The following is a 27848-nucleotide window of genomic DNA, read 5'->3' on the forward strand; positions in this document are numbered from 1 at the left end:
AATGGTGCTGCAGAAATATTTACAACAGAGGTTTATTATTCAGGAGAATCAAAAGTAATTTTTGAGAGGTTCTCAATATGTAATATATTTATCAGTAAATCTTAAGGAAAAGTTTATTATTATTAAACCAATGAGGACATTTTATCCTGGACTGATCAGAGATAATGATGGAGTTGATTAAAAGCCATTGTAGAATTTCTATGAGATAATTACAATAGATTGTTAATAGAAGGCTTTAAAGTTTAACTTTGTTGTTGGGTTACCTGTTATATATATTCTGCTTGAGGCTGTTTTCCTATGACAGGAAGACTGTGGCTGCTTTCTGCCTTTTAAATGATTTGTCTCCATTTTTCCTTCAGGGAAAATATTCTATCCTGCCTCTTTTTAATATTAAGAATAAATAATATTTTAATTGAGGTGTGGGGGATGTTTTTACAGTATGTAATAGAAAGATGTACAAGCGGTCAACTTGGATGCAAATAGATGTAGAAGTTTATATATTTTGGGCCTGATTTGCAAGGAGAGGAAGTAATTATTGTTTAATATATTTATCAGTAAATATATTGATAAACATATGTTATTATATTATGGGGATAATATATGAATTATAAAAAGAATCATAGTCAATCTTGACAGCGATGTGAACACAAGTTTTGACCTATGTCTTCCTGCTTTAACTCACACAGCAAAACAAGAAAGGATGAATCTGCTCCCAAATTTAGCAAGGTTGCAGGTGTGGTGAATTTTGAAAGATGGCTTAAACTGCATTCTACTTTTACTCTTAGAATACAGATTTAGTGCTTTCAAAACTCCACACTGCTACAAGCCCAGGGAACAGATAAATATATAACCTTTCTGATTTATTTCATTCTCAGTAGTCTTTCAAACCCCAGCACCTATGCTAGCCATAAAACACAGTAGTAGCCTCACAGCTATGCCAATATTTTTCTACAGGGAGGGAACAAAGACTAGTAGTGGAGGAAATTAAGATTTATATGCGGAGGGTGTGCCCGCAGTAACCCAAAGAGGTCAGGAAGCACTCAGCTCATTTGTTGGTGTCAATTTATTGGTTGCTTTCAGTTTAAGGAAGAGTTTACTGACTCCTTTCAAATGGAGACTAGCAGTAAACAAAATAGGTGGAGGATATTTAAAAGACAATGTAATACTATGAAATGCAGCCTTGTTGCTGTGTTCTTATGGAATGCTTACTTTATTAAGCCTCTGCTTAATAAGCTGCAAGAGGTTTCCACCAGAAAGTTACAAAAATGTACTGAGGAAAAGCGGTTCTATAGCGGAACCAGATATCTCAAAGAGATGATGGAGTTCCTTTCACTAAATGTATCTAGGCCAGCATTTCTCAACTTGCCAACTTTACAGTGGATGGACCTCAACTCCCAGAATCCCCTAGCTGTTGCTTCTCTCCTTGATTAGTTTCCACCCATTGCTTCTTGTCCTGTCCTCTCTGGTGCCTGCAACCGTTCTTCATATGTTTTAGCCTCCAGTCCCCTAATCATATTTGATGCTCTTTCTATATCTTTTTATATATCTTTCTATTTCCGAGAAATGTCTCCCTTCCTTCCTGTTCTGGAAACCGAGAGGGAATTAATTTCCCCCTGGTTCTCACCAATATTAAAGCGCCGCTTCCGAGTTGGTCGCTTTTGCGTCGGCGGAGAGTTTCCTCCCACCCCCCCCCCCCACCCCGTTTCCACGCCGCCTTCCCCTTTAAGGCAGGAACGCCGTTACTAAGGCGGTCGGAGGAGCGGGCAAACTGAATTCCTCCGGCGGCAACAGTCGGGGCGGCCCTTGGTTCCGCTGCGGCTCTCGGGGCGCCATGGCCTTCCCTTGCCTGGTAAGGGCAACGCTGAGGGTGCGATGTCGGAGTTGGCTCCACCGCGTTGGCAGGGAGAAAGCGGGGCTGCACTGATATATGGGGGAGAGCCGGTGGAAAAAATCGAAGCGGGGCCGGCCCGAGGCAGCAAATCCGCAGAGAGAGCCAGGCCCGCCGACTGCCAGAAGCAGAACTCGGGCTTGGGCAGCTAATTTGGAGCCAATTTTGGCCGTCTCAGCCCCTAATTGTGGGCTGCTGCCTCCGCGCAGAAAGAGGGGGCGATCCTGAAGTTGCGCCACATCAATCTGGATCCCGCTGAGTGTTACGACTAAAAATCCTCCAAACTAGGGGATACTCAGCCTAGGAAGAGAGGAAAAGGCTCTGGGCGGAAATGCTCCCCCCCCCTTTGTTTTACCATCTTCTAAGGCTCTGGAGGATTTAAGTAGCTTAGCTGTGCTTGCTTGCCAAATACCAGAATAACAGAGTTGGAAAGTACCTTTGGAGGTCTTCTAGCCCATCCTCTTGTTGAGCCCACCTGTCCTTGTATGCCTGGAAGAATGCTCCCCCACCCTTCTTTTTATTAGTAACAACTATGTGGGTGCTGGGAGTGAAGATTTTGTCTTTAACAAATCCCTCTGCTAGATTTGTCTTCCTCTATTTCTATGCATCTTTATCAATATTAAAAATGTAACAAGCCCTTCCCTTCTTTTCTCCTACATCCCTGGAAGGAGGAATAAGTATCTGGAGGATACTCAGGTAGAATAGTGACAGTTGTCAAAAAATGGATGTAGATTATATGAAAAAATATTTTCTGAATCATAGATTTTTTTTCTTTTTCTATTGAAGTATGATAAACATTATCAAGTAATTAAATTAACATAACTCCAAGATGTATAAAGAAAAATGATATGCAAAAATGCAAAAAAAAACACCCAACAAAAACCAAAACTAAAATGTAAAACAAAGCGGCAGGATGGGTACATACACATTTACCATATATAGGTAATCCTCAAGTTATGGTCACAAATTTCTGTTTGTAAAACATTTGTTATGTGAATTTGTCCCATTTTATGGCTGTTTTTAGCCACAGTTGTTAAGTGAATCGTTGCATTTATTAAGTTAGTAACATGGTTGTTAAGTGAATCTGCATTCCCTGTTGACATTACCTGACAGAAAGTTGCAAAAGGGGACCATATGACCCTGGGACACTGCAAGCGTCATAAATATGAGTCAGTTGCCAGTGTCTGAATTTTGATCACATGACTATGGGGATGTTACAATGGTCATAAGTGTGAAAAACAGTCATAAGTCATTTTTTTCAGTGCTGTAACTTTGAAAGGACACTAAATGAACTGTGGTAGTCAAGGACTACCTGTATGTAAAGTATTGCCATATTATAGTCTATTGTTATTGAGGTAAATTGTAAATACATCCAAATTTGATAAAATTGTGATTCCTGCCTCTGATGTCTCCATATTTTTATTGTGATTTTTTTTTCTAAAGTGGCAGTTGAAGATATCTTCTTAATTCTCATGTCAATTGTTAGGGCATCTAGTTTTTTCCAATGTTGGACAATTATCTATACCTGAATCATAAATTATCCCTATCAATTTGCTTCAGATTTTATTGTAGATTTTATTGTAGATTTATTTACAATAAATCATGATCATAATTGCTAAGACACCTTATTTACACTGCTTTAAGCTTCAAAGAGTTTCTGTTCTTTGATGCTGAACCATTCTCAAAATGGTTAAAGAACAAGCTACCTGGAAACCGAAATATAACTACTTTATATATGATGACAAAGATCTTCATAGAAACTATTCATTTTAACTGTTGAAGTGCATAAATAGAAATTTAGGGGAAAAATTAGTTCAGAAATGTTTTTCCTGTTGCTCTATTATTAGTATTTGGACATTGTACTGGGGCTTCTTGGCTTGCCAGTTTAATTGTAATCTCTGATCACTCAATTTACTATTACAGTGATAAGAAATGGATTGCGAAATATTGTGATTCCAAGTATTTTTTTATTTTAAAAAAATCCTATACATAAGAGAGTACTGTAATAGTTGCTATTAGAATATATCTTTCCTGGAAGTATTGTGTGAAAATGTAATGTTTATGATTTCATGTATCTGTATTTCATAAAATATTACTATTAAAGGTGAGATAAAATTAGCTCAAATCTTGACATAATAAATATCAAGCTGAGCTTCATTTGTCTTGCAGCAACAAAATCCTAGGCTGGTCTATTATTCTAAGCCAAAATATGACTTCTTTGGTTTTTGCTTAATGTAGTATACAATCCTAGTTATCGTTGTGCCCATATTATGCTTGGCGTCAGAATCTGAACTCAAACATTGTAATTTATTCAACAGACTAGAATGATTGGAGAATCCAAATGAACTTCAAAACTAACAGATATTTGTTATTTTTCTCTCTTATATTCAGACAATGATTTTAACAGCATCCATCAATAAATATCTGATATTGATTCTGTGGAAGGAAAGCTAAATTCTGAATTGGGTTAATTAATCACATTAAACAAATATTTAAATATGGTAGGTTGGGTTTTTTTGAGCCATGAAGAGACCACAATGTTTTGTACTATATATTTAGAGCATTGTCTCTGTATTTTCTAAAATTCTAAATTATAGCATCTCTGTCGTTTCCTAAAGAAGGGTTGTCAAGTATTTAATGCTCTGCTCCATAAGCTGTGGGGCAAAATCAAAATTGTTTTCTAAACCTGAATCTGAAGTAGTTGATTTAATTTTCATCAGAGCCAGATTAGGTTAAAACTCAGTGAACATAACTTATTAAATTAAGAATACAAAACAGTTTACTATTTCAGAATACAGAATTTGATTCTTGGCATTTGTCCCCCTCCCCCCCCCGCCCTGCATTTCCCATCATAAAATACATGAATATCTATGAATATGTTTGCATTCTTGTTAAATAACATTTGTTTCAATATAACATTTATATAGGAAGACCCAACTTTGGAGAGGAATTTCAAAGGCCACCGGGATGCAATAACTAGTGTGGATTTCAGTCTAAATAAGAAACAGCTAGGTAAGTTACTCTCTGAGCACCATTTTATTCAGATTTAATTTCTAAAATAAGCATTATGATGTCTCCAGATTACTTAAACACACACAAACACACACACACACACACACACACACATTTCATTTAACTTTAAGGAGGAGAGCAGTCTGCAAATATGTTAAGCTTAGGCACAAAGTCATGTTTCAGAAAACTGAAACGATATTACAGATTATTCTGATTTTAATAAAGGATAAATTGGAGGTGCCTCCTAGTTCAGGGGTCCCCAACCTCCAGGCCATGGCCCACTACTGGGCTGCAGCCCATTCAGAATCGGGCAGCAGAAGCAGCAGGTGCCGCACATGTGCCGTTTGCGCAAATGGAGCTGCGCCCGCCTGCCACTTGTGCAGAACCATCTTATCCCCCTGCCTATCCTCAAAGCCAGAAGGTTTGGAGACCTCTGTCTTAATTGTAGTAATAGTTTCACTTGGAATAACACAGTGGCTTTTCATTCTTCATTCTGTTCTTTGTCTACTTTTAAGAAGAACCTCCAGAAGTACATTAGGAAAATCTCTTGAATGGATACTGTATATACTCGAGTATAAGCCTAGTTTTTCAGCCCACTTTTTGGGCTGAAAAAAGCCGCCTCGGCTTATACTCGAGTCAGTGAAAAATTTGCCCGAAATGGAGGAGAAAAAGGGGCGGGGCCATGCCGCTGGGTGACACTCGTGAATGGCCCAGTGCCCCTGTGAGTTTCCCCTCCCTCTGTGTCAGTTTGCCGCGCAGCGCGCACCGCACCATCCCCCCTCCTCACGTTCTAATGTAATGCAGGGCTGTCTTACGATTCCCCTTCCTCCCCCTCCTGCCGCTCTGCAACGATGTCCCACCTCCTCCTTGTTATGGCAAGCAGCCACATAGCGATGTCCCACCTCCTCTGGTACAGTGATCCAATGATAGGAATCACTGTGCCGTGTGTCATAGGAGGCGGGACATCGCTCCCGCGGCTGCACGGGACATCATCATCACAGCGGGACATCAGCATCATGAGATGAGTGAAGTATTTCATTGAATACACCGCTAGTTTACTGTTTTTCTTTGAAATAAATATTCAAAAACATTATTGGTATCTATTTTTATTTTTGAAATTTACCGGTAGCTGCTGCATTTCCCACCCTAGGCTTATACTCGAGTCAATAACTTCTCCAGTTTTTTGTGGTAAAATTAGGTGCCTCGGCTTATATTCGGGTCGGCCTATACTCGAGTATATACGGTAGTTTGATAAAACTGACCACTCATTTTTTCCACTGTCTTTGTAAAATAGGTGATTTATTTCTAGTCATTTAAAAATATAATGAACATATTTTTTTTAATTCCATTTAGTAAGTGGATCTATGGATTCTTGTTTGATGATCTGGAGTATGAAACCTCAGATGAGGGCCTATCGCTTTGTAGGTCACAAAGATGCAGTAATGTCTGTTAATTTTTCACCATCTGGCCATCTGATTGCTTCCGGTTCTAGAGATAAAACAGTTCGTTTATGGGTTCCAAGTGTGTAAGTATAATAAATTATACTGGTTACCTTTTTTTTCTAGATTCCCATCCTTACTTAAATAGAAAAATATTCATTTATGTCCTCTAATCCATGATGCAACCTGGAAAGATAGGATGAATTTTTAAGATTTTTAAAAAAAAGATCTACAGCTGTCACTTTTTCAAGTGTATGCTGAACTAGAAATTTTTATGTGTTGTTTGCTGTTTGTAACTCTATGGTAAGAAGATAAATACATTACTTATTACATGAAAATCTACTTCAGTGTACACTGAGCTGGCAACTTGGTACCTGTGTTTGGAATAAATAAATAAATAAAAAAGAAGTTGGCTATAGGACGCACAATAAATACCAAAAATATTTATTTTTCTGAGATGAAATTATATGTTCCTGATTGTGATTTTTTCTCATTTGAATACAGAGTCTGTCAGTTTTCAGTTTGCTCTTGTACATATGTCTTTTTTCTTTTTATATGAAAATGCTTAACATGATGTTCTACTTTTCTTTGTTGCTTCAGTTTTAATATGTCTCTGTTTTATTACTCCAAGAATTAATTGATTATTTTGCACAACCATTAAACTAATCCCTTATTCTACTTATTGAAAAAGAACTTACTTTCTCTCTCCCTCCCTCCTTCTCCTTCCTTCCTTCCTCCCTCCCTCCCTCTCCTTCCATCCATCCATCCATCCAGCCATCCATCCACCCATCCATCCATCCACCCATCCATCCATATTTGCTTTGCTGTACTGGATAAATCTAAATTCAACAAATTTCTGTTAATGCAAATGTGTACATTAAAACAAATGTGTACAAATACTGAATGATTTAGAAGTTAGCATAATTTTGTGTGTGTTTGTTTCCCTAAACTAAGCAAGGGAGAATCGACTTCATTCAAGGCTCATACAGCAACCGTCAGAAGCGTTCACTTTTCTAACGACGGCCAGTCATTGGTTACAGCCTCTGATGACAAAACAATCAAAGTATGGGCTGTCCACAGACAAAAATTCTTATTTTCCCTGAATCAGCACATAAACTGGGTTCGTTGTGCTAAGTAAGTCTTTTAAAAAAAATGATTTTGTGATCATGTATAGTAGGCTGTCAAACTCATGATCCACGGGCCAGATGTATCATGTGCTGGCCATACCCATGGCCAGTTAGCACATTGGAAAAAGGTCGCGGTATGTCATGTCATACTGCTGTGATGATGCGAGTTTGACATCCCTGATGTATAGGGTATATGACAACAGCTGTGTTCAAGTTGCTGAGGATTTAGATTTTCCTCTAATATATAGACTAAGGGGAGACAGAAAAGATGTGAGGGCAGGATAGGCTGACCCTCTGTTTTTCTTTATGCAATGCTATTTGCAGAAACAGAAAAAGATTTAGACTAGGGTGTTCTCAAATAAGATCTGTGAAGAAAATGTACTTTCATGTTTACCTATATACTTTAGGAACTAGCCACATTTCATATTGCAGATCTTCTTTCTATACATGTCTATCTTATTGGAAGGGATAATTACTACTTTAGATTAAATGAGAATAATGTAGAATAAAATCAGCTGTTTTATATGGTATGGATGGAAAAAGGGAGAAGTTTCACTCACTTTTTCAGCTAAAGAAAAAATTACATTTTTAGAAGAAATAGCATGTATCCATTTGTGTAATATAACAGGTGTAATAATAACAGGCTTAAGATACAGCAGAATCTTGACAGACTTGAACATTGGACACTATTTAACAAAATGAAATTCAATGGTGAAAGGAGTAAGGTTCTACATTTAGGCAAGAAAAACAAAATGTACAGGTACAGTATAGGTGGTACCTTGCTCAATAGTAGTAGCTGTGAGAGGGATCTTGGAGTCCTAGTGGACAACCATTTAAATATGAGCCAGCAGTGTGCAGCTGCTGCTAAAAAAGCCAACATAGGCTGCATAAATAGAGGGATAGAATCAAGATCACGTGAAGTGTTAATACCACTTTATAATGCCTTGGTAAGGCCACACTTGGAATACTGCATTCAGTTTTGGTCACCACAATGTAGAAAAGATGTGGAGACTCTAGAAAGAGTGCAGAGAAAATCAACAAAGATGATCAGGGGACTGGAGACTAAAACATATGAAGAACGGTTGCAGAAACTGGGTATGTCTAGTTTAGTGAAAAGAAGGACTAGGGGAGACATGATAGCAGTGTTTCAATATCTCAAGGGTTGCCACAAAGAAGAGGTAGTCAAGCTATTCTGCAAAGCACCTGAGGGTAGAACAAGAAGCAATGGGTGGAAACTGATCAAGGAGAGAAGCAACTTCCTGACAGTTAGAACAATTAATCAGTGGAACAGGTTGCCTCAAGAAGTTGTGAATGCCCCAACACTGAAGTCTTTAAGAAGATGTTGGATAGCCATTTGTATAGAACGGTATAGGGTTTCCTGCATAGGCAGGGGGTTGGACTAGAAGACCTCCAAGTTCCCTTCCAACTCTGCTATTGTATTGTATTGTATAATATGCTTTTTCTGAAGGCCTTTAAAAAAGCTTTAACTGAAGCTAAATACTATCAAACTTAATAGGTTTTATTTCGAAATAGGTATGAAGAGAATGTCACTGCTAACTTGTTTTCTTCTCCTTTTAATTCTTAGAACTTTAGATCATACAGGTCATACAGGAGAAATGGGAACATTTTTACAAAAATAAAAGCTCTGATTGAGAATGTATATTATTATTTTCTGATATATTAAGAGCGGTCAAAAAAACTTAGAACTCCATTGTCCTGGTAATAGAAAAGGTAAAATAATACCTTGCCAGAGAAGGAACAGATGTTCTCTGATTTAAAACAAGTGTCTCATTAACTATTAGAACTGTAACAGCCCCGCTTTTGGTGCATGTATTTGGGAGTTCTCCAATTATGTGGGAAGGCCTTCAAAGTGGTCACAGTGAACTTTGGAGAGGGTCCAATACCTCATTGTTTTAAGCAGTGGTCTTGAATGGGGGCTTTTGTTGCTTGTGAAACATTGCTCTGAATGGTTCACAGAGCCCCTTATAACCAGGTAATATTGCCACCATTCTAGTAATTTTCCTCTGAGAATAACTCAGATATAATTTCCATTGGCTATTACTAAATGTGCTTCCACAAATGTCTTTGCTGCAGATTTTCTCCTGATGGAAGATTGATTGTATCATCCAGTGATGACAAAACAGTCAAACTTTGGGATAAAGCAAGCCGAGAATGTATACATTCTTTTTGTGAGCATGGTGGGCAAGTATCAGTTATCATTCATTGGGGCTTGTCTTATATTTTTTTAAGCCTATAAAGAAATATCTTTATAAAAATAATAATGCTATACCATTTATTTAAGTCAGGCAACATACCAGTTTAACAATTAATTAGTATGTTTTAAAAGTGAAGTTTTTGTAATGAATTTTATGTACTGTGCTATATTAAAAACCAAAGCAGTGGCCCACAAGCATTATTACTTAAATTAAATTCTAACAATTTCTACAATCTGGAACTGCTGGGCTTTTCTTTCCACCCACACTTGATGAAAACCCTGGTTCTCTCTAGCTCTTTCAAACTATTGAGTGACATAAAAGGCACTTGTGGATAAAGGTAATAAAGATAGCTTGGAAGAGGTACAATTAATCCAAAAGACCAGTGAGCTGAAATAAGAAAGTGACTAGAAAAGCTCCTCAAAGAGTATGGAATAATTTACTGTGATTTATAGAATGCTGAATATAAAGTTTATAATTAGAGTTAGCATTTATTGAGAGAATTTCACTGAAGGCTGGTCATAGAAGTACCCTTTATTCCAAGCTGTTTTCATAGAGCTATATCTAAATTTCAGGGAGTTCAGGCTTGAAACTTTATGCAAATACTGTAGTTGGATCCAATCTTGGTCCGTCACCTGGACCAGAGGTTTAGTCTTCCGAGCTTTTGAACTCATGCTGGAACCCATCAGGGAACTTCCCTAGCAGAATTCTGCTAACATTATCCTGGGACACATATATTTGCCTTCATTCAAGAAAAAACTGTAGTCTTTTACAACCATCATAAAAATGCTTACTTGATTTAAAATATTTATAAACTCAAGTAATTACACAAGATTCTGTCAAACCCAACTAAACCCATAATTTAGGATGGCCCTTGCTTCTGTCCTCAGTGAAAGTTACTAGACTTCGTGCAGATCGTTGATTCAGGGATTCAGATTGTCCTAATGCTCCCATGAAATGGGAGTTACTTCTACAGTTGTTAGAATCATTGTGGTTATATAAGACTCAACATTACAGCTATTGCAGTGACCTGATCAAACACCTGACTTTCTAGTTAACTCTTGTTTAGGTTTCTAATGAAAATAAGTAGGGTAGGTAGAGAGCATCATGTAACCATGAGGCTCTTTTGCAGTTCTAAATGGGAAGCAAAGCTAAACATGTAAGACCTAAGTGCTGGACCTTGGTTTAGCTATCCCCTTGCATTGAGCCTTATGAAGTAAAGAAGTTGCATGCCTATTGTGGTGATGTACCTTTATTCTGCTGCAAGAAGGCAATGTCTCCCTTGGATGAGTATTGCTCGTGCCTCCCTTCAAGGAGATCAAATCAACCAACGGAAGTTTTTCAAGTCTGAAAATGGAGAAACAAAAATGTTATGACCCTTTCTGTAGAAGTATAAACTCTACTTCTAAAGGGGTAAGGCGTGTACTGTCACATGCATATTTTTAGTGGGATAATTCCTTGATGACTTTGCTTTAGCGGGAAAGTTTAAAAAGTATTCACTAGTCAAGCAGCACTTTTAAAAAACTCTATAGGAAACAGAACAACCATGTAACTTTTAAGACAACACTTGAGCAACTTTTTTCATTTTTGGTTTAGAACTTTTCCCTCATTTTTAATCATTGCAGGTTTGTCCCACATGTGGACTTTCATCCCAGTGGTACATCCATTGCTTCAGCTGGCACTGACAACACAGTGAAAGTATGGGACGTTAGGATGAACAGGCTGCTGCAACATTATCAAGGTAAGTAACCTGTGCGCTGTTAAGACTGGCTGTGCTGTCTGCTGCACATCATAATGTGATTTGATTGGGTCCAGCTTCTCTTATGGTTTCCGGTGTGCACATGTGTGCCGGCCAGCTGGTCTTTGCAGGTGCCAGAGAACCAGAAGGCAGCCTAAAAAAGTCCATGTGACCAGTTAACAAGAATATTTGCTAAGTTTATTGTAAGAGTTTCAGAGAACAATAAACTCCCAAAAATGAAAAAAGCATGCTTCTTTGATATTTTTCCTAATTGAACATTTGAAAGGACTTCATATTTGATTGCATGAAGGACTTTGTTTTGAAGGCTAAGCAGTATGCGGACATCATTTTTATATACAAATTTTTTTTTAAGCAATGCAGCCCCCAATTCCTTTCTGATCGTACTATTAGGGATGGTGCTGTTAACTTTTAAGCAGTTAAATATTTGAAAAGTAGCGTATTACCTATATCTTTAGTGTACATGTTTATTTCACAATGAAACATTACTACAGGTAGTCCTCAACTTAACAGCCACAATTGGGACTAGAATTTCCATTGTAAGTTGGTGGGGTCACAAAGCAAGGCATTGTCTGATCTCATTGACTTATGATGCCAATCCCAGTTTTCCCTGTTGTAGTTGTTAATTGAGTTGTCATTAATTGGGGAGTAATTGCCCCAATCCAAGTTATTCCAGGTTCAGTCCTTCCTGGCCCGAGTCTCAATAAGGTAAGGGACTGATTTCAACTCCCCCATTGCTCCTGTCTCCCCTTTCACTCTGTCCTTTGGGCCACCCTGCAGCCTGCTTTGTGGGGTGGCAAATGGGGCAACAAGTAGCCCCAGAATTGCACAGCTCTGCCGCTGCTTGCCATACTCTGGGAAGCCTTAAAAAGCACTAGTAAGTATTAGTTTGCCCAGCTGCCTTCTCTCCCAGTTTCCTACACCAACGGTTTGTCTTTTGCACCCAGTGGCGCATTCCCTTTGCGGAAAGGAGACTTTCCGCAAAGGGCAAACTTTGCTGCAGTGTTTAACATTGTATTTCTCGGGACTACTCATTGCACCCTGCAGCAAGGCAGGGTTCAGCATGGCCTAAAGGGCAGATATGGGGGAAGGGAACTAAACAGGTAAGGTGGGTTGGTCTGAGAGTGAGTGACTAGCCCAAAGTCACTCAGGTGGCTTTGATGCCTAAGGGAAGTCTAGAACTCACAGTTCCTTGATGAACTTGGAAGATTTCTCAGGGGAAGTGCCATTAATCTGTCTAAGATTCACATAGGTTACTATTCACATAAAACTACACGAGTGTTTTTTCCACATGAGGATACCTGAGAGCTAAGCAAAACTTATGAAAAGTTTATATTAGAATAAATTAAGAGCTATTTTCCCCCAGTTATTTTCTGTTAGAATGATTCTTTCACTTTTTCCTGCTTTATTTTATACTTTAATTTAAGTGAATGTATGTAATGTGAGGTGATTCAATGGTTAAGACCCTGGGTTTTTCAGTAGGAAAAGCTGGCAGCCCAGGTTCAAGACCCGAGTGCCATGTGATGCGGTATATTTCCCATCCTCGCTCCAGCTCCTGCCAACCTAGAAGTTCAAAAGCAAATGCGAGTAGATAAATACAGTAGGTACTGTTTCAGTGGGAAGGTTATAACACTCCATAGTGTCATGCTGGCCAAAGGACCACAGAAATATCTTTGAACACTGCTGACTGAATGGCATGGAAATGGAGATGAGCACCATACTTATAGTCGGCAATGACTATTGGAGTAAAATCTGCAGGGACTCCTTTACCTTTTTAAATGTAATATGCAAATATTTCTTTTTCTTTTTTCACAGTTCATAGTGCTTCAGTGAATTGCCTCTCCTTTCACTCCTCTGGAAACTACCTCATTACTGCTTCTAATGATTCAACACTAAAAATATTGGATTTATTAGAAGGCAGGCTATTGTATACCTTACATGGTCATCAGGTAAGGAGAGTTGGTTTGGAAGTAATAGATTGCATATGTGAATGCAATAACTATATAAACAATTCTACAGCAGAAGTTGTTACAATATAACTTACACATGAATTCATTTATACCTTTTACATATCTGCAGAGGTTCAGTTATATAGATATCATTACAAAAATGCACAATTTTCAGATGGGACATTTCTGAAATACATGGAGATCACATATTGAACAATCTCAATGCTCCAGTTCTAAAGTCATAGGAAATCAACTGATTTTTAAGGCATATTTTGGTGTGATTATGTTTGAACTGAAAATCAATTGATTTTTTTAAAAAAAATGCTCCAACATTTTCTCAGATTTTCAGATTTTCCCAAGACCCATTTATAAAAAATCTCATGTAGACGTTTGATTAATAGCATACAACATTATAAAAAGATCACTCTTTTTTAACTTCAAGGCTCACAAAAGATTCTATGTTAAAATTCTAATAAAATCAAATAGAATAAAATAATAAAAATTCAATTAAAACCCAGTAACTAAAGATTCAGTTGAGCTTTAAAAAGCGCAAAACCCATTAAAATCTAAAACAGGTTAAATATGTTGGGAAACATGACTATAAAAAATTAATTGCTGGGCATCAAAAAATATAAAAATTGATACCAGGCAAACTTTGCAGGGTGTGCGTGTGTAGCGGCAGTATTTCATGAAGGGACCATTGTGAGACAGTAATTTGAGAATGTGAGGTTTTGGTAAAGGAACAATGACTCCAGAAAGGCTGATGTGATTTGTTGTGATATCTTTTGCAGAGTATATTTCCAAGCTCTTTAGGATTTCATTGGTACAATAATCAGTACTTAGAATTGTGCACAGAAATGTACCAGTAACCAGTTTTATAGGTGCTATGTCAATAACTCTGCAGATACATTTTGTATTAAGTGACTTTGCAGAAGAGTTTTTGAAAGGAGCTGCACGTATAACACATTGCAATATGCAGCCACACTGCTTCAGGCAGTCAGGAAGCAAAATGTGTGCCTGGCCACATGTCCTATCCCTCTTCACTTTTCCATCCCCTACAGTTTGAACAGAGGTTTGATCACAATAGAAAGGTTGAAAGATATCCCTTTAAGCATTTTATCCTAAATGTGCATGAGGCCCTTCTGCCAAGCCAACAAAGAACCAGTATTTGGCTCTCCACATCTCTGTGAAACAAAATTGAGAAGTTTAAATAACAAACAAGTAAAAGAATTCACTGCTTTTCCCAGTAGCACTATTGCACAAAAACAGTTAAAAGGTGCAGATGCAGCTAGGTACCCATGGGATTTACATGGAATTTCAACAGTACCTGCACATCACAGTTTATATCCATGTTCACAAAGATAAGGCATGCCCTTATTTGGGGGAGGGGGTTGTTTGAGTTTTGGAGGGGAGAATTCTTTGAAAAAAGCATAATGTGGATCTTTGCCACAGATCCTGTCATGCTATGGAGGCTCTGTTAATGATAGAATGCAGCCTTTTTAAAAATCTAATTAACCATTGATTTAATGTTGATTAAAGTTGTAAATTTTTATCTATGATACTTGAATCTAACATTTCTGAGACTGCCTGTTCTCCCAGTTTTCATTTCTGTGTACTTGCTAATCTATCATCTGCACTATAGTTGACTTTAGCAAATTCTCCATGTTGTTAGTAGGAATATGCTAGAAAGACTTGGGGGTATGTTTTTGTACTGTTTATTTTGTGCAGTATAATTTACTAAATGTCATCTTTCTAATGTATGAACTGTAGCTAAATCTATTATATTAACATATAATATATTCTTAATTATATTCTTTATCTATGGGTATCTATTGTTAATATAATAGATTTATAATAGAAATGTTAGATTCAAGTATCATAGATAAAAATTTACAACTTTAATCAACATTAAATCAATGGTTAATTAGATTTTTAAAAAGGCTGCATTCTATCATTAACAGAGCCTCCATAGCATGACAGGATCTGTGGCAAAGATCCACACTATGCTTTTTTCAAAGAATTCTCCCCTCCAAAACTCAAACAACCCCCTCCCCCAAATAAGGGCATGCCTTATCTTTGTGAACATGGATATAAACTGTGATGTGCAGGTACTGTTGAAATTCCATGTAAATCCCATGGTTACCTAGCTGCATCTGCACCTTTTAACTGTTTTTGTGCAATAGTGCTACTGGGAAAAGCAGTGAATTCTTTTACTTGTTTGTTATTTAAACTTCTCAATTTTGTTTCACAGAGATGTGGAGAGCCAAATACTGGTTCTTTGTTGGCCTGGCAGAAGTTTAAAGATACAAGGATTAATAATTAAAGGTTAACTCTGCAATTATTAGTTAGTTGGATTAAGACCTTGTTACATTTTAATGTAACTTTGCATGTTGTACAAAAGGCATTGCTTGGCTCAAATATGGTTTATAATCTAACAGTTGATTACTTCTCTGGGACACTTAGTCACAGGAAAAGCCCAACATGTCTTAAAAGTACTTTGACGTATTTCTGTACCGGAATCAGTTGCCAGTTGATTACATAGAGAATACTTCTAAGTTTACATTGCTGTCTTTAATTATAATGGTGCTTACTTTTCAAACCAGAAAGCTTGTTAGGGAGATGGAGTTTAATTGCTGACATTTACAGCTACACAATTTGATATATTCTGACTGCATTTTAAGTACAGTATCTTCATTTATGGAGTTCTTTTCCCATAAACAAGGCTTGAAATGAATGCGTAGATCCATTGTTGATACATGATTGGTAGGGAAACCATGCTTCATGATTCATGTATCAGTCATCATCTACTAGGGAAATTAACTGCTGTTCAGTGGGATGGTTGATACTGTTCTGTAGGACTTAGAAAGAAGAGTGATCTAGGAACACTAAAGACTTCTTGGGGAAAATCCAGTACAATTGTATTCATCTATTTTCATTAAAATGAGTTCATGCCAGATTTTCAAAACAAAATAATCTCAAGGCAATTTACAAGATAAAATTAAAAAGAATACAATGTAGACTACCATTAATGAAAACAGCACTATATATAATTGTGCATTTATATGCACAATTATATATAGATACAATCAAAACCAATATTGTTGTTCAAATAGCTTGGCGTGGGTATTGTAATAGGGAAAATATGCTATCCGCATAAGGCTTTCACATGGATATTTAGTACTTCCAATCTATACTAAATGGTTGTTCTTTTAACTTTATAGGGACCAGCTTCCTGTGTTTCTTTTTCAAGAACAGGAGATTTGTTTGCGTCTGGAGGCTTTGATGAGCAGGTACTGTTTTTGTAAATAACCCTGTAGCAAATATACCTTTATGGCAGAAATAGTGTGTGCTCACAAGCTGTTTGATTCCAAGGCAAAAAGGTGCTTTGGAATGCATGAGCATGCTTATATAGTGCCCTAATTTCAGTTCCTTGAAGCAGTTGTGCTGTGCTCACTGAACCCCAGGAAAAGATGCATTTGGCTTTGGGAGTTGCAAACAGAGATTTCATGCTCAGCAATCTAATTGTGCCTTCAGTAACTCTCTTAGAGAGTGCATCAGGAAATAGCCAAATCATTTGCTGTTTTGTAACAGATTATACCTGCTGTGACAATTATTTCATTCATCAACCAGTGCTTGTGAGCATTTGTGCCCTACTCTGAAATTAGAAAATGTGCACATGGATTCAAAAGAGTTGGGAATTCTGTGAAGTAGACTTATGGAAAGGGCTACCTTGTCTTTAACCATTGATGGTTTAGAAATGTCAGCTCCTCGTTTTATTATTAGTGGTTCGGGGCTTTCGTGGGAAGAAGGTTCACATATGATGAAATGAATGTTTTATTACTTTAAATAACAACAGCAGCAGCAGCAGCAACAACAACAATGTTTAGTATTTTCTCTCTATTCTTTTGTGTATCAGTGGTGTGATGTTATTATGCATATGAATAACATGTAAACTCCAGGTTGCATTCTGAATTTGGAATGGGACAAAGAAATGGAAATGAAATCAAAGGATTTTTTTTCTTTTTACATTGTATATATTAAGTACAGTATATTTGCTTTGTGTGCCTTTAAAATATTTACATACGTTATGTGGCAGGTATAAAAATAAGTTAAATCTGCGTACTTTCCCCCCATTATGTTTGAAACTTCCTAAATAAAAATTATTTAATCATATTAAGAAAGAGAAAACTGGAATTGCTGATAGTGATGACTCCTTGAAGTAGTACGTTAGGCCTACAAGATCCATCATTTTGATGCTATGCCTGGCCTTCTGCTCCACGTCTCATGGCTATCGGTTTATTCCAAGTCCTCAACTCTCAGAAATAATTTGTTATCTCTGCACTGAAAATGTAAGGTGAACTATTTCTGTGTTTATGATGGAAGCATTGAGTTTCCCATTATTTCTTATGATATGTTTGTTATTTTAGAGCAGCACCTAAAACAAAATTAATCTCTTAAGTACTTATGTGGTGTTATTTTTACACAGAAAAAGCAGAAATCCCAAACAGCCAGTATTTGGAAGATTTTGCCTTCTAATTCTAGTGGCTTGAGGCTTTGCACACCCTGCAGTTTTTCCTTTGAGAATGTGGATGAGCAGTACTTCATTTATAGATATTCTCAAAGAAATCTTGTCTTGTATGGGGAGAGCCCAGATAAGCCCTTGAACTTAATTATGCTTGTTAAAAACTAAATTAGCACTCTTAACAAGTGGGGAGAAGCAGGAACTAAGAATGAGGCAGAAAAGTACTTTGAGATTTAAAAAAATAGCAATTACACATCTACCATGGTTTTTAATATAATATTGATTCAAGAGACTCTTAATATCAAATTCATTTAGGATCTCAGATTGGAATCAGTTTGATAATCTTTTAAATCCATTTCTGTAAAAACCTGAATTATATAATATTTAAAGTGAGTGAAAAGTGCACAAATTAGTTCACTCCCCTTTCTGGGAAAGTTATTCCTATAATCCTGAGTCTGATTATTTTAACATGTTTACAATTTTACTTTTGTAGGTAATGGTTTGGAAGACAAACTTTGATGCTGCTGATAATGGTGATACAATACAAGCCCAGAAATATACTATGAATGCAAATGCAAATGCTGGTGATTATGGTAATAATCTGAAAACACAGAACTCCATTATGCATATGAATGACTGTTTTAACGGTATGGTAAGTTGATGGAATTAGTATTCTAGATTTTTCTCTTCTGGTTTGACACAACAGTATATTCTGCATTCTTAGATTTTTTTCCTCCTTCTGTTCAGCGGTGTGCAATTTTCAGAATCTTTCTGAACAAGTCCCTGGCAAGGTTTTTCAGAAATGGTTTGTCTTTAGTTCCTTCCTCGGGCTGAGACAGAGTGACTGGACCAAGATCACCCATCTGGCCTTGTGCCTAAAGAAGAATTAGAACTCATGGTCTCCTCGTTTCTAGCCTGATGCGTTAATCACTACACTGAACTGAGATAATAAGACTCCTATATTTATTTAATTCAGTACAGGCAGTGCTCAGATTACAACCATAATTGACCCCAACATTTCTGCTGATGAGACGCTTGTTGAGTGAATCGTTACTATTTTACGGTCTTCCTTGTTAAGTGAATCACTGTAGTTGTTACGTGAATCACTGCAATTGTTAAGTTAGCCACATGGTTGTTAAGTGAATCTGCCTTCCTCATTGACTTTGCTTGTCAGAAAGTTGCAAAAGGAGATTGCATGACCCCAGGATGCTGCAACCGTCATAAATATGAATCCGTTGCCAAGAGCCCAAATTTTGATCCCATGTCCATGGAGATCGTGCAAGGGTTGTAACTGTGAAAAATGGTCATAAGTCACTGTTTTCATTTTAGCTTTGAACTAAAGAAATGGTTTTAACTTTGAACTAAATGAGTAAATCAAGGATTACCTGTAATTCAACCAGAAAGTCGGCTGGCCTGAGAAAACGCAATTGGCCTTAAAAAAAAAAAAATTAGCAAGGTCTTTGGTTGAAGAGCAACTGAAGTCAGATTCTCCCAATCTTAATTTAACACTATAAGCAATGTGTTACATTATATCGACTCTCTTCGTGTTTGCTTTTTCCATATATTTGCTGATAATCTGTCAGTAGTGATGATAGTTCACCCTCTGAAAGATCAGGAGTATTTGAAATAGAAGTGGATTGATTTTGATAACAACGTTTTTAACTGCTGTAGAGCTTTAGAAATTTTATTTGAGTTAAAATAGATGGATGCTGTTATTACAAGGAAAACACTAAAAGTAGCAGAAAAAAACTCAGGCATTAGTGAATAGAACTGAAAAGACGTGTTTAGCAATCTGACTTTCAAAACATGCCAATTTTTCTCATTGTGATACACTGCCATTTGGAACCATGAAACCATATTAAAGTGATCTAATTCTTAGCTCTATTTGAAAGAAATGTCAACATAAAATAGGTCTAGTGCTCTGTACTTTCAGCTTTTTTTTTACATATCCCTTAGCTTTTCACACATAATTATTTGTCACTGATAATTTACAAATAGTTTACAAATAGATTTTAAAAAATAACAATGCCATGGGTAAAATAATAAAAATAATTGATAGGTCAGGTTAATAATTTTAGAATGTGAAACTATATGAAGCATTCAAAGGCAAAGAGTACAGAGCATTTGAATCTGAAGTGACCAAAGATGCTTTGACTCCATTCTTCATTTACCTGTCAGCTTTCTACCTGAGAGAAAAGGTGCCCCTCCTGGGTCTTGATAGTACAGTAAATGGATTTAATGCCTCTCAGATAGATTTTGTAGACTTCTTGTAAGTTATAGTGAAGAAAATATGTGAAATATTTTAATATTGGATAAAAGAGCCACCTTTTGATGAGATGAGTGGCAAACAAATTTAATAAATGAATAAAATGATTAGTAATTATTTTACAAGATTATTGTTGAATTTATGCTTTTGTAAAGAACATTTCTTCTTCAGTTCTCAATGCATTGATGTTTTTAACATTATTTGTAAATACATTGTTTTGTCTAATTTGGCCAACTTAATTAACAAAACTATTCGGTGATTAGTATAATAAAAATTTCAAATAAAGACTGTTTTTTCTCCTCCTTTCTGTCCCACAACTGTTTCAATTCCAATATTTTAGTAGAGATTATAAACAATAAGGATTATTAGTGGCTGATAATTGAACTAACACCCATTTCTCTATCTTTTCATTTAACATTTTTCTGGCTTTGATTCCATCTACTATTAGTATTAAACATTTCATTGTGCTGAATAAATTTTGAACTGGGACAATGAACTAAAATAAGTGTCATCTCTTCACCAGTATAATTGCATAGTTTCCCTTCTAAATAGTTCATATGTAGATTTTTTTATATCGACTGTGGAGCTCAAACAGTGCATAATAATTTTATGGCCAAACAGCCGCTTTGCTGTTATGCAAGTGTAAATATTTCCTTGATTGAGGGTCCGAAGACATCAATTTCCTTCAGTGAAATGATTAAATTTGAAGTATGAAGTTGGAGAGGCTTTGGTTTGAAGAAATCCAGAGGAGATAACAGGAGTCGAGTATGGGTTATTTAAAATCAGGGCTCTTGATAAAACAAACAAACAATAGCTTATCAAAATGACTGCACTATAAACAGAGGAAAAGACCAGTCAGGACTTAAATGATTGTTCATCTCATCAAAGTGACTCTGGGTGGCTAATAACAAAGCCAACAAGAAGACAAAATAAATAGCTGACACCCAAACAACCATCAGTACAGCCATTTAACTTTGACCCCCATGCTTGAGAACACAGTGATGTCTTCAGGGTCTTGGAAAAGTCCATTAGGTCAGAGCCAGTTTGACCTGGGGGGTGGGAGATGATGTTGCACCAGGCAGGCCTGCCAGATGATATTCCTTAATTGATTTGTTAAAGTAAGAGATGGTATAGGACTTGACATTTGGGGAAAGCAGATTGAATATCTGGATGCTTACGGTGAAATTGCAAGCATGTAGAATAACACAAAATCTTATCAAATGTTTGATTGCAGAAACCAATGGATACTGGCTATAGTGAGCAACAAAAAGCTGGAAATTACAGACATGAAAAGGTAAGTCAAATTGAAACTATAGTTATCAGGAGACTATTTTTTGTTTATAACATGATTTAAAAGTATTTTATAAAATTAAAAATATTTACAATACATTTTAAGAGTAAAATGATCTTCTTTTATTAGATGAGAGCCACATACATTCTTTGGACCACTGAACATGGTCAGGGCCAGGACAAAACTAAATTTAATTTAACTTAATCCAGTTTATAATTTCTCTCTCCTCTCTCTCCTCTCCCTCCCCCTCTCCTCTCTCCTCTCTTTTTCTCTCCTCTCTCTCCTCTCCCTCCCTCTCCCTCTTTCTCCCTCCCTCTCTCTCCTCCCTCTCTTTCTTTCTTTCTTTCTTTCTTTCTTTTCATTATTTTCTCTCTGGGGATATGCCCAAAGTGAAAAATAAACCTATGTGAATTTTCCTTCCTCTACTGGATCTCATGTCCCATCAAGGGTGGAGATACATAGCTGGTTATCATCAGAATACAGATGAAAACTCACCCTCAAACTGATAAGACATATTTCTCATATTTGTATACAGATTATCCTCAGTTAATGATCACTTGTTTAGTGACTGAACTTAGAATGGTGCTAAATGAGTGGTACTTAAAACCAGTCCTTGAAGTTTGAGCTGTCCAGCACCCCATGATCATGCGATTATGGTTCAGGTGCTTGGCAATTAACTTGCACTTATTACACTTGCAGCATCCCATGGTCACCTCATTGCAATTTGCAATCTTCCCTGTTGGTTTTCCACAAGTAAATCAATTGGGAAGCCAGAGTGAAGGTTTTAAGTCGTCCCAGTTTTGCCACTTTCCTGCACACCATCCCTCCCTCCCCATCTGACCGCCCTTTTGCCTGACCGCAGCAGCCACTTGCATGTCTTTCCACCTTTGGCACACCCACCACACAGTCGTGCCACAGCAGTCATTTACCTGCCTGCCGGCTTGCAAGCTTTCTGCCATTGATTTTGCTCCAGGTTTTGGCTGTTTCAATTCCTGGCAGAGTTGCAGGTAATAAACTGCCACCATCTTCCTCCAGCAACAAGAAGCAAAAGATCTGTAACAAAAACAGCTTCCTTCTTCAAATCTTTGTTCCCCAACCATGGGCGTTGAAGGCAACATTAGCACAACTCTTGGGTTTAGGCACCTGTTCTTCTGTGCCCTAGGCTTCTATGCACATGTTTGTGCCAATTTAAATGTGTATGTTATGAGAGTGACAGGTCTTTTTTTTTGTTTCATTACCTTTATTGCGTCTCTCATCCTCCAGCAACTGGGGCTAGACTCTGGAGATTTCCCAGTTAGGCCAAAAACTCAAGAAGCCGGAACGGCAGAATTAGTCCAAAGACAGCAAGTACAGATTGATGAAATTGGGCTTACCAGTACTCTCCAGCACATCGTGGGACAGTTGGATGTTCTCACTCAGGTAGAAAAGACTTTGGCATTTTGATGAAGTGTCCTAATATAAATAGTTTTGTAACAATGGAATCATGCTGTTATGGAAGAATCAGCGTGAGGAATATGATGAAGAAACTTCTGGGTAACTACATATAAAACAGAAAATGCTTGTATACTTGCCTTGCATTGTAATGGATTAGTGAGGGAAGGCAAAGCAGAATTTTCCTGATTCACAGCATTTTTTCTTTCTTTGCCTGTAAGTTGCGAAGGAGCTTGTGTGCATAAAAGTATCCAATCACCCTGACCCTTGGCGGCCTGGTTTCCTTTTACCCCTAACTTTTCCAAACATAATTGCTTTTTCCAGTGAATTCCCCCGCATGACATGGCCAAAGTGAGATGCAGTGTCATGATTTTGCCTGCTAGTGACATGTCTGGTTCTTGTTTGTTAGTCACCTTTGCTGTCCAAGGAATATGCAGGACCCTTCTCTAGCACCACAGCTCAAATGAGTCAATTTCCTTCCTGTCTTGCTTTTTTAAGGCCCAGCTTTCACAACCATAGATAACTATGGGGGACACAAGAGAGAGCGGACTAACCTGTATTTGGTTGCCAGGCTAATGTCCTTGCTTTTTCACATTCCACTCATGTTCATCATTGCTGTAGACCCAGTGCAATGCGATTTTTTATTTCTGGGCTGCATTCACTGTTTTGAGCATTCCCTCCTCTTCCCAGTGTGTTTATTAAGTAACCGTGCTGGTCATTAAGGAAAGCATGGGGTGCCTCAGGGATGGGGAAGGCCATGGGACAGCTAGCACAGGCCCAGGTCTGCCTGTCCTGGGCTTTTGCCATCCCTGAAGCACTCTGTGCTCTGCTTCCTGCCCTTGAGGGTCCCTGCAAGACTTGGACCTACTTCCCACTCCACTGTGTCCCATGGCGTCCTACTCAACCACTGTCACTAAATGCACATTTATCTTTAGAAGAGTTTCCTTGTGTGTGTGAGGGAGCATAGGCCTCTATGTGCCTTGGCATCTCTGGATTCATAGCTGCATCCGAATGCTATTTTCAGAGTGGCTGCAATGAATGGTGTCTGTTTTTGGCCCAGAGCCACATGGCCTAGGGATGGAGAAACTTTTAGTTCAGCCAGGACAGTGACATTAAGAATGGCTATCTGCCTGCTTTGGATGTGGTTAGGTATAATCCAGGAGACATTTGAATATTACTGGATGTAAATGCCATCCTGAAAAAAAAAGTTGTAAAAATACTGAGGGTAATGGAGAAATGATATTCTGATTGTTTTATGTAGTCCTTCTATTCACGTACACAAAAATACTTTACTTTGTGTTTATTGTATGTAATGTTTATTATCTGCAATATTTAAAAAAATAATCTGTACCATGCTTAGTAGCTTTAAAATGATTTTTGACTTGAAATCTTTGCTTCATTACCGCTTGATGGCCCCAATTTTTAAGATATTTTGGGTTGGGTAAGAGTTTTTTCTATGTTGTTCCTCCATGGTGACAAATCCCAGAAGAAAAGCTTTGTTGCAATGAATTTGAAGATGTCTCAAGCAAAAACTCTATCGTACTATTAGCACTTATTTTATTAGTACCCTAGAATGAACAGCAGAGGGATCTAAACACATACCACATTACACTGAAGCAGTGTCACTCTTCTTTCTAATCTGTCTGAACTATATAGCCACAATCATTTTAAATATGTGGTGTTTTTTTAATCAGTCATAAGGCTTAAAAGAGATTAAGGAAACGAATGGAACCATTACCAGATTGCTTAATCTCATTGTACAGAACTCTGTATTATTTAGCAAACCTGGTTGTATAGCATTTTCCCAAGCTGTACCTGGTCCATTTCCCTACTACAGCTAGTCATCAACTTATAAATGTTCATTTAACAATGGTTTGAGGTTACGATGGAGTCAGAAAAAAATGACTTATGATCCTTCCTCGAATTTATAACCATTGCATCATCCCGCAGTCACATGAATGCAATTCTGGGACTTGTCATACTCCTCACATTTATGATGATTGCAGCAGGTTGCAATTACATGATTGCTATTTGCAACCGTCTCAGCCAGCTTCCGACAAGAAAAAGTTAATTTGTTGCAGTGGATTGAAGATGTGCTTAAATAACTATGGGATTCACTTAACAACCATGTGATTTGTTTAATAATTGTAGCAGGAATGGTCATAAAATTGGGTCTTCACGTGATAACTCATGTAACAATTGCATTGTTTAGTTATCAAAATCCAGTGCCAATTGTTGTAAATTGAGGATTACCTGTAGGGATTTATGGCATTCTTGTAGCCGCAGATACTCAATATATAAGTAATAGGAAACTTATTCCCATTAATATTTTGCCTTCATGACAGTAAGATATTCTAGCAGATGCTGTAAATTGCTAAGAGTGTTAATAATTTAGTAGCTAATGAAAAATGATAATTTAGTTTTCCTAGTAATATATATGAGCCTGGTTTTATTATGTGCTAGACTTTTGCAAAGTGAGCCAATTTTGTCTAGTGGTTAAGGATCAGACTAGAAGTTGGGAAACCATGAATTTTAATTCTGCCATAGGCACAAAGCCAACTGGGTGACCTTGACCAGTAATTTTCTGATCCCCGGGAAGCAGAAAAGGGCAAGCCAATTCTGAAAATCTTGCCAAGAAAATTGCAGGAACTTACACAGGCAGTTGCCAGGAGTAAAAAAACTAACTTGAAGGCAGGCACACAGAGACAAAAAAAAGACGCAGAAGTTAATCCACCAATTTCCTCATAATTTTCTGTGGTCATCAAAAAAAAAATCTTGTCTATAGCTTCAAAATGGAATTATTTCTGATATTTCTTTGCAAGCAACAAGACATTTTCTCTTATCAGATACTTCATTGCAGACATACAAATTACCGCTCTACCACAGTGATCTTGAATGTATGTTACTGCTGTCTTTGATGTCAGCCAGTCACTTATACCTGTGGGGATGACAGTAAAGTTTAGTTTAAAATATTTTTACCAGTCCCCATTCTTCTCCTGCTTCAAGAAAGCTCTTAAATTGCAAGGGAAGTCACTAAATTTCTAAAAGGGTCTCTCCCTATACTTAATGATCAGAGAGTTCTTTTAGATTGGGGTTGGGTCCAATATTGTTTAATGTTTTAATACCTACGCTGCAGAAGCGAGACAAATATATAAAAGAACAAGCTTGTTCTTCCTGAGGCTGTAAAATCAATTAATAGGAGAAGCAAAATTGGAAAAAGGACAATTCTCTATCCTTTCTGCTTGCTGGGCCTTAATGTGGAATTAAGACTATATTTTCTTTTCATGTTAGCTTTCCCCAAAGGTTAAGATTAATAGTAATGAATTATTTAGCAAATGATATACTTTTCTACTTTGGATAATAATTTCCCATTAAATTATAGGGAATGGCTGTAAATTTGATATGTAATGTGGCAAAATGTTTTCTTCTGCAATTGTGCTTTTGCATGACTTTTGTGTGAGTTTATTGCTTTTAGTAATTTATTCTATTGCACTCCTTTCTTAGAAAAATAGCCCATGGTATCCTTAAATAAGATGGGCATCATAGCCTAATATTACAGATATTTACTCAGATATAATTCTCACATGAATCTGACTTGTTCTAAATAGTTACATAGAATTGTTGTTATGCTAACCCTATAGCACATTCTGTCATTATTTTTCTCATTTTGCAGACTGTATCCATTCTAGAACAAAGGTTGACATTAACAGAAGACAAACTGAAGGAGTGTCTTGAGAATCAACAAAAAATTACTCAGAGAAAAACTACCTGATTCTCCCTCAAAACTGATGAAGAAATTTTGTATGAATGGTTTTAAAGTGAAATTTATTTTATTAGAATAAACTGTATAGCTAATAATGTTTGTAAATACATTTTGGTTAAGATTAAACTTTCCTTTCTTATTAAAAATGGCCAGATTTGTTGCTTGGCTTTACTGTTCTGATGTCCAAGGTTTATTTAGCAAAAGTATTTCAAATCTAAACATAAATGAAATGAAAGTAGAAATGGATATTCTTATTTTGAAACCGATTTTTTCGAACTTGAAGTAGACTTGTTGAAATATTGTGCGTGGGGTGCATTCATGCATATGACACACTGTGGGAGTTTTTCATTAAAAAATAGAAGACGTCTCAATTACAGTTCAAATTTTTTTAAAAAAACCCATGATTGGTGCTTTGGGGAGATTCTGCTTGAATCTCAAATGCCAGAAGAACATCTGAAATATTATTTACATAGAGAGATCTATGGTTGATACCTGCCTTTCTCTCTGTTTGCTTTTTCTCCCAGGAATTTTAGGTGTTTTATTTATTGGAGTGTCCCATCCATCACTTCCTTTTATTCCCAAAATAAGAAAACGGGGGTAGGTTGGGCTGAGGAATGAAATCTGTTTAAAGTCCTCCACTAAGCTTCTGTGGCTGAGGGTGGTTCTGAACTTGGGTCTTCCTCATCCTGTCCAACTTCTAAATGAATACACCATGCTGATTCACATACTTCTGATATTATGTTTCTCTGAAAAGAAAAGAGTAGACTGCTGTTGTATTTTAATGTTAATTTGAACATTATTTTTCTGCTAATCAAACCTCAGAACCTTTAGTATATTTTCTCTATTTGTCTGTTTCAGATCTGTACACTTGTTCCTAGTCATAGACTCTGTTTGCCATAACTGCCTATGCCATACTTCTATTATTTACAAATGTTACCTGTAATTACTTTCCCCCAAAATATTCATTAATTTGTTGTTCTTAAAATATAAGAATATAGAAACTGCTAGTAGAAACTAAACTAAAGAAAAGAAAAAGAAGGTACAGAAAAAAGAAATAAGAGAAATAGAAAAGAAAAAATAAGAATAATAAAAAGAAATTGTTAAGTATAAACAATTTTAATAAAATCACCTTCTTTTAAAATACAAAAAGTGATATTCTTCCCATATCCATCTCTTATCTGGAAACAAACC

General features: G+C 36.9%; 1 protein-coding gene across 1 annotated transcript; it reads left to right on the top strand.

Annotated features, from left to right (window-relative positions):
• The first annotated feature begins 1743 nt into the window (after positions 1 to 1743).
• Positions 1744 to 26791, top strand: POC1A (POC1 centriolar protein A). Its single transcript, XM_032211918.1, has 12 exons — positions 1744 to 1849; positions 4816 to 4900; positions 6254 to 6425; positions 7294 to 7473; positions 9561 to 9668; positions 11305 to 11420; positions 13251 to 13384; positions 16606 to 16674; positions 18400 to 18558; positions 21407 to 21466; positions 22727 to 22882; positions 26568 to 26791. Exons 1-12 carry the CDS (start codon positions 1832 to 1834, stop codon positions 26664 to 26666), a joined length of 1356 nt encoding a protein of 451 aa, XP_032067809.1. The 5' UTR covers positions 1744 to 1831; the 3' UTR covers positions 26667 to 26791.
• Positions 26792 to 27848: the final 1057 nt, after the last annotated feature.

The sequence above is a fragment of the Thamnophis elegans genome, chromosome 2, assembly GCF_009769535.1.
Source record: "Thamnophis elegans isolate rThaEle1 chromosome 2, rThaEle1.pri, whole genome shotgun sequence".
In the NCBI taxonomy this organism is placed as follows: Eukaryota; Metazoa; Chordata; class Lepidosauria; order Squamata; family Colubridae; genus Thamnophis; species Thamnophis elegans.

Bases quoted from the DNA above. Each gene is read 5' to 3' on its own strand.
- POC1A (XM_032211918.1), top strand. The intron at 9,669-11,304 runs GCAAGTATCAGT...TAATCATTGCAG, and splicing joins TCTTTTTGTGAGCATGGTGG to GTTTGTCCCACATGTGGACT. The intron at 13,385-16,605 runs GTAAGGAGAGTT...TTAACTTTATAG, and splicing joins ATACCTTACATGGTCATCAG to GGACCAGCTTCCTGTGTTTC.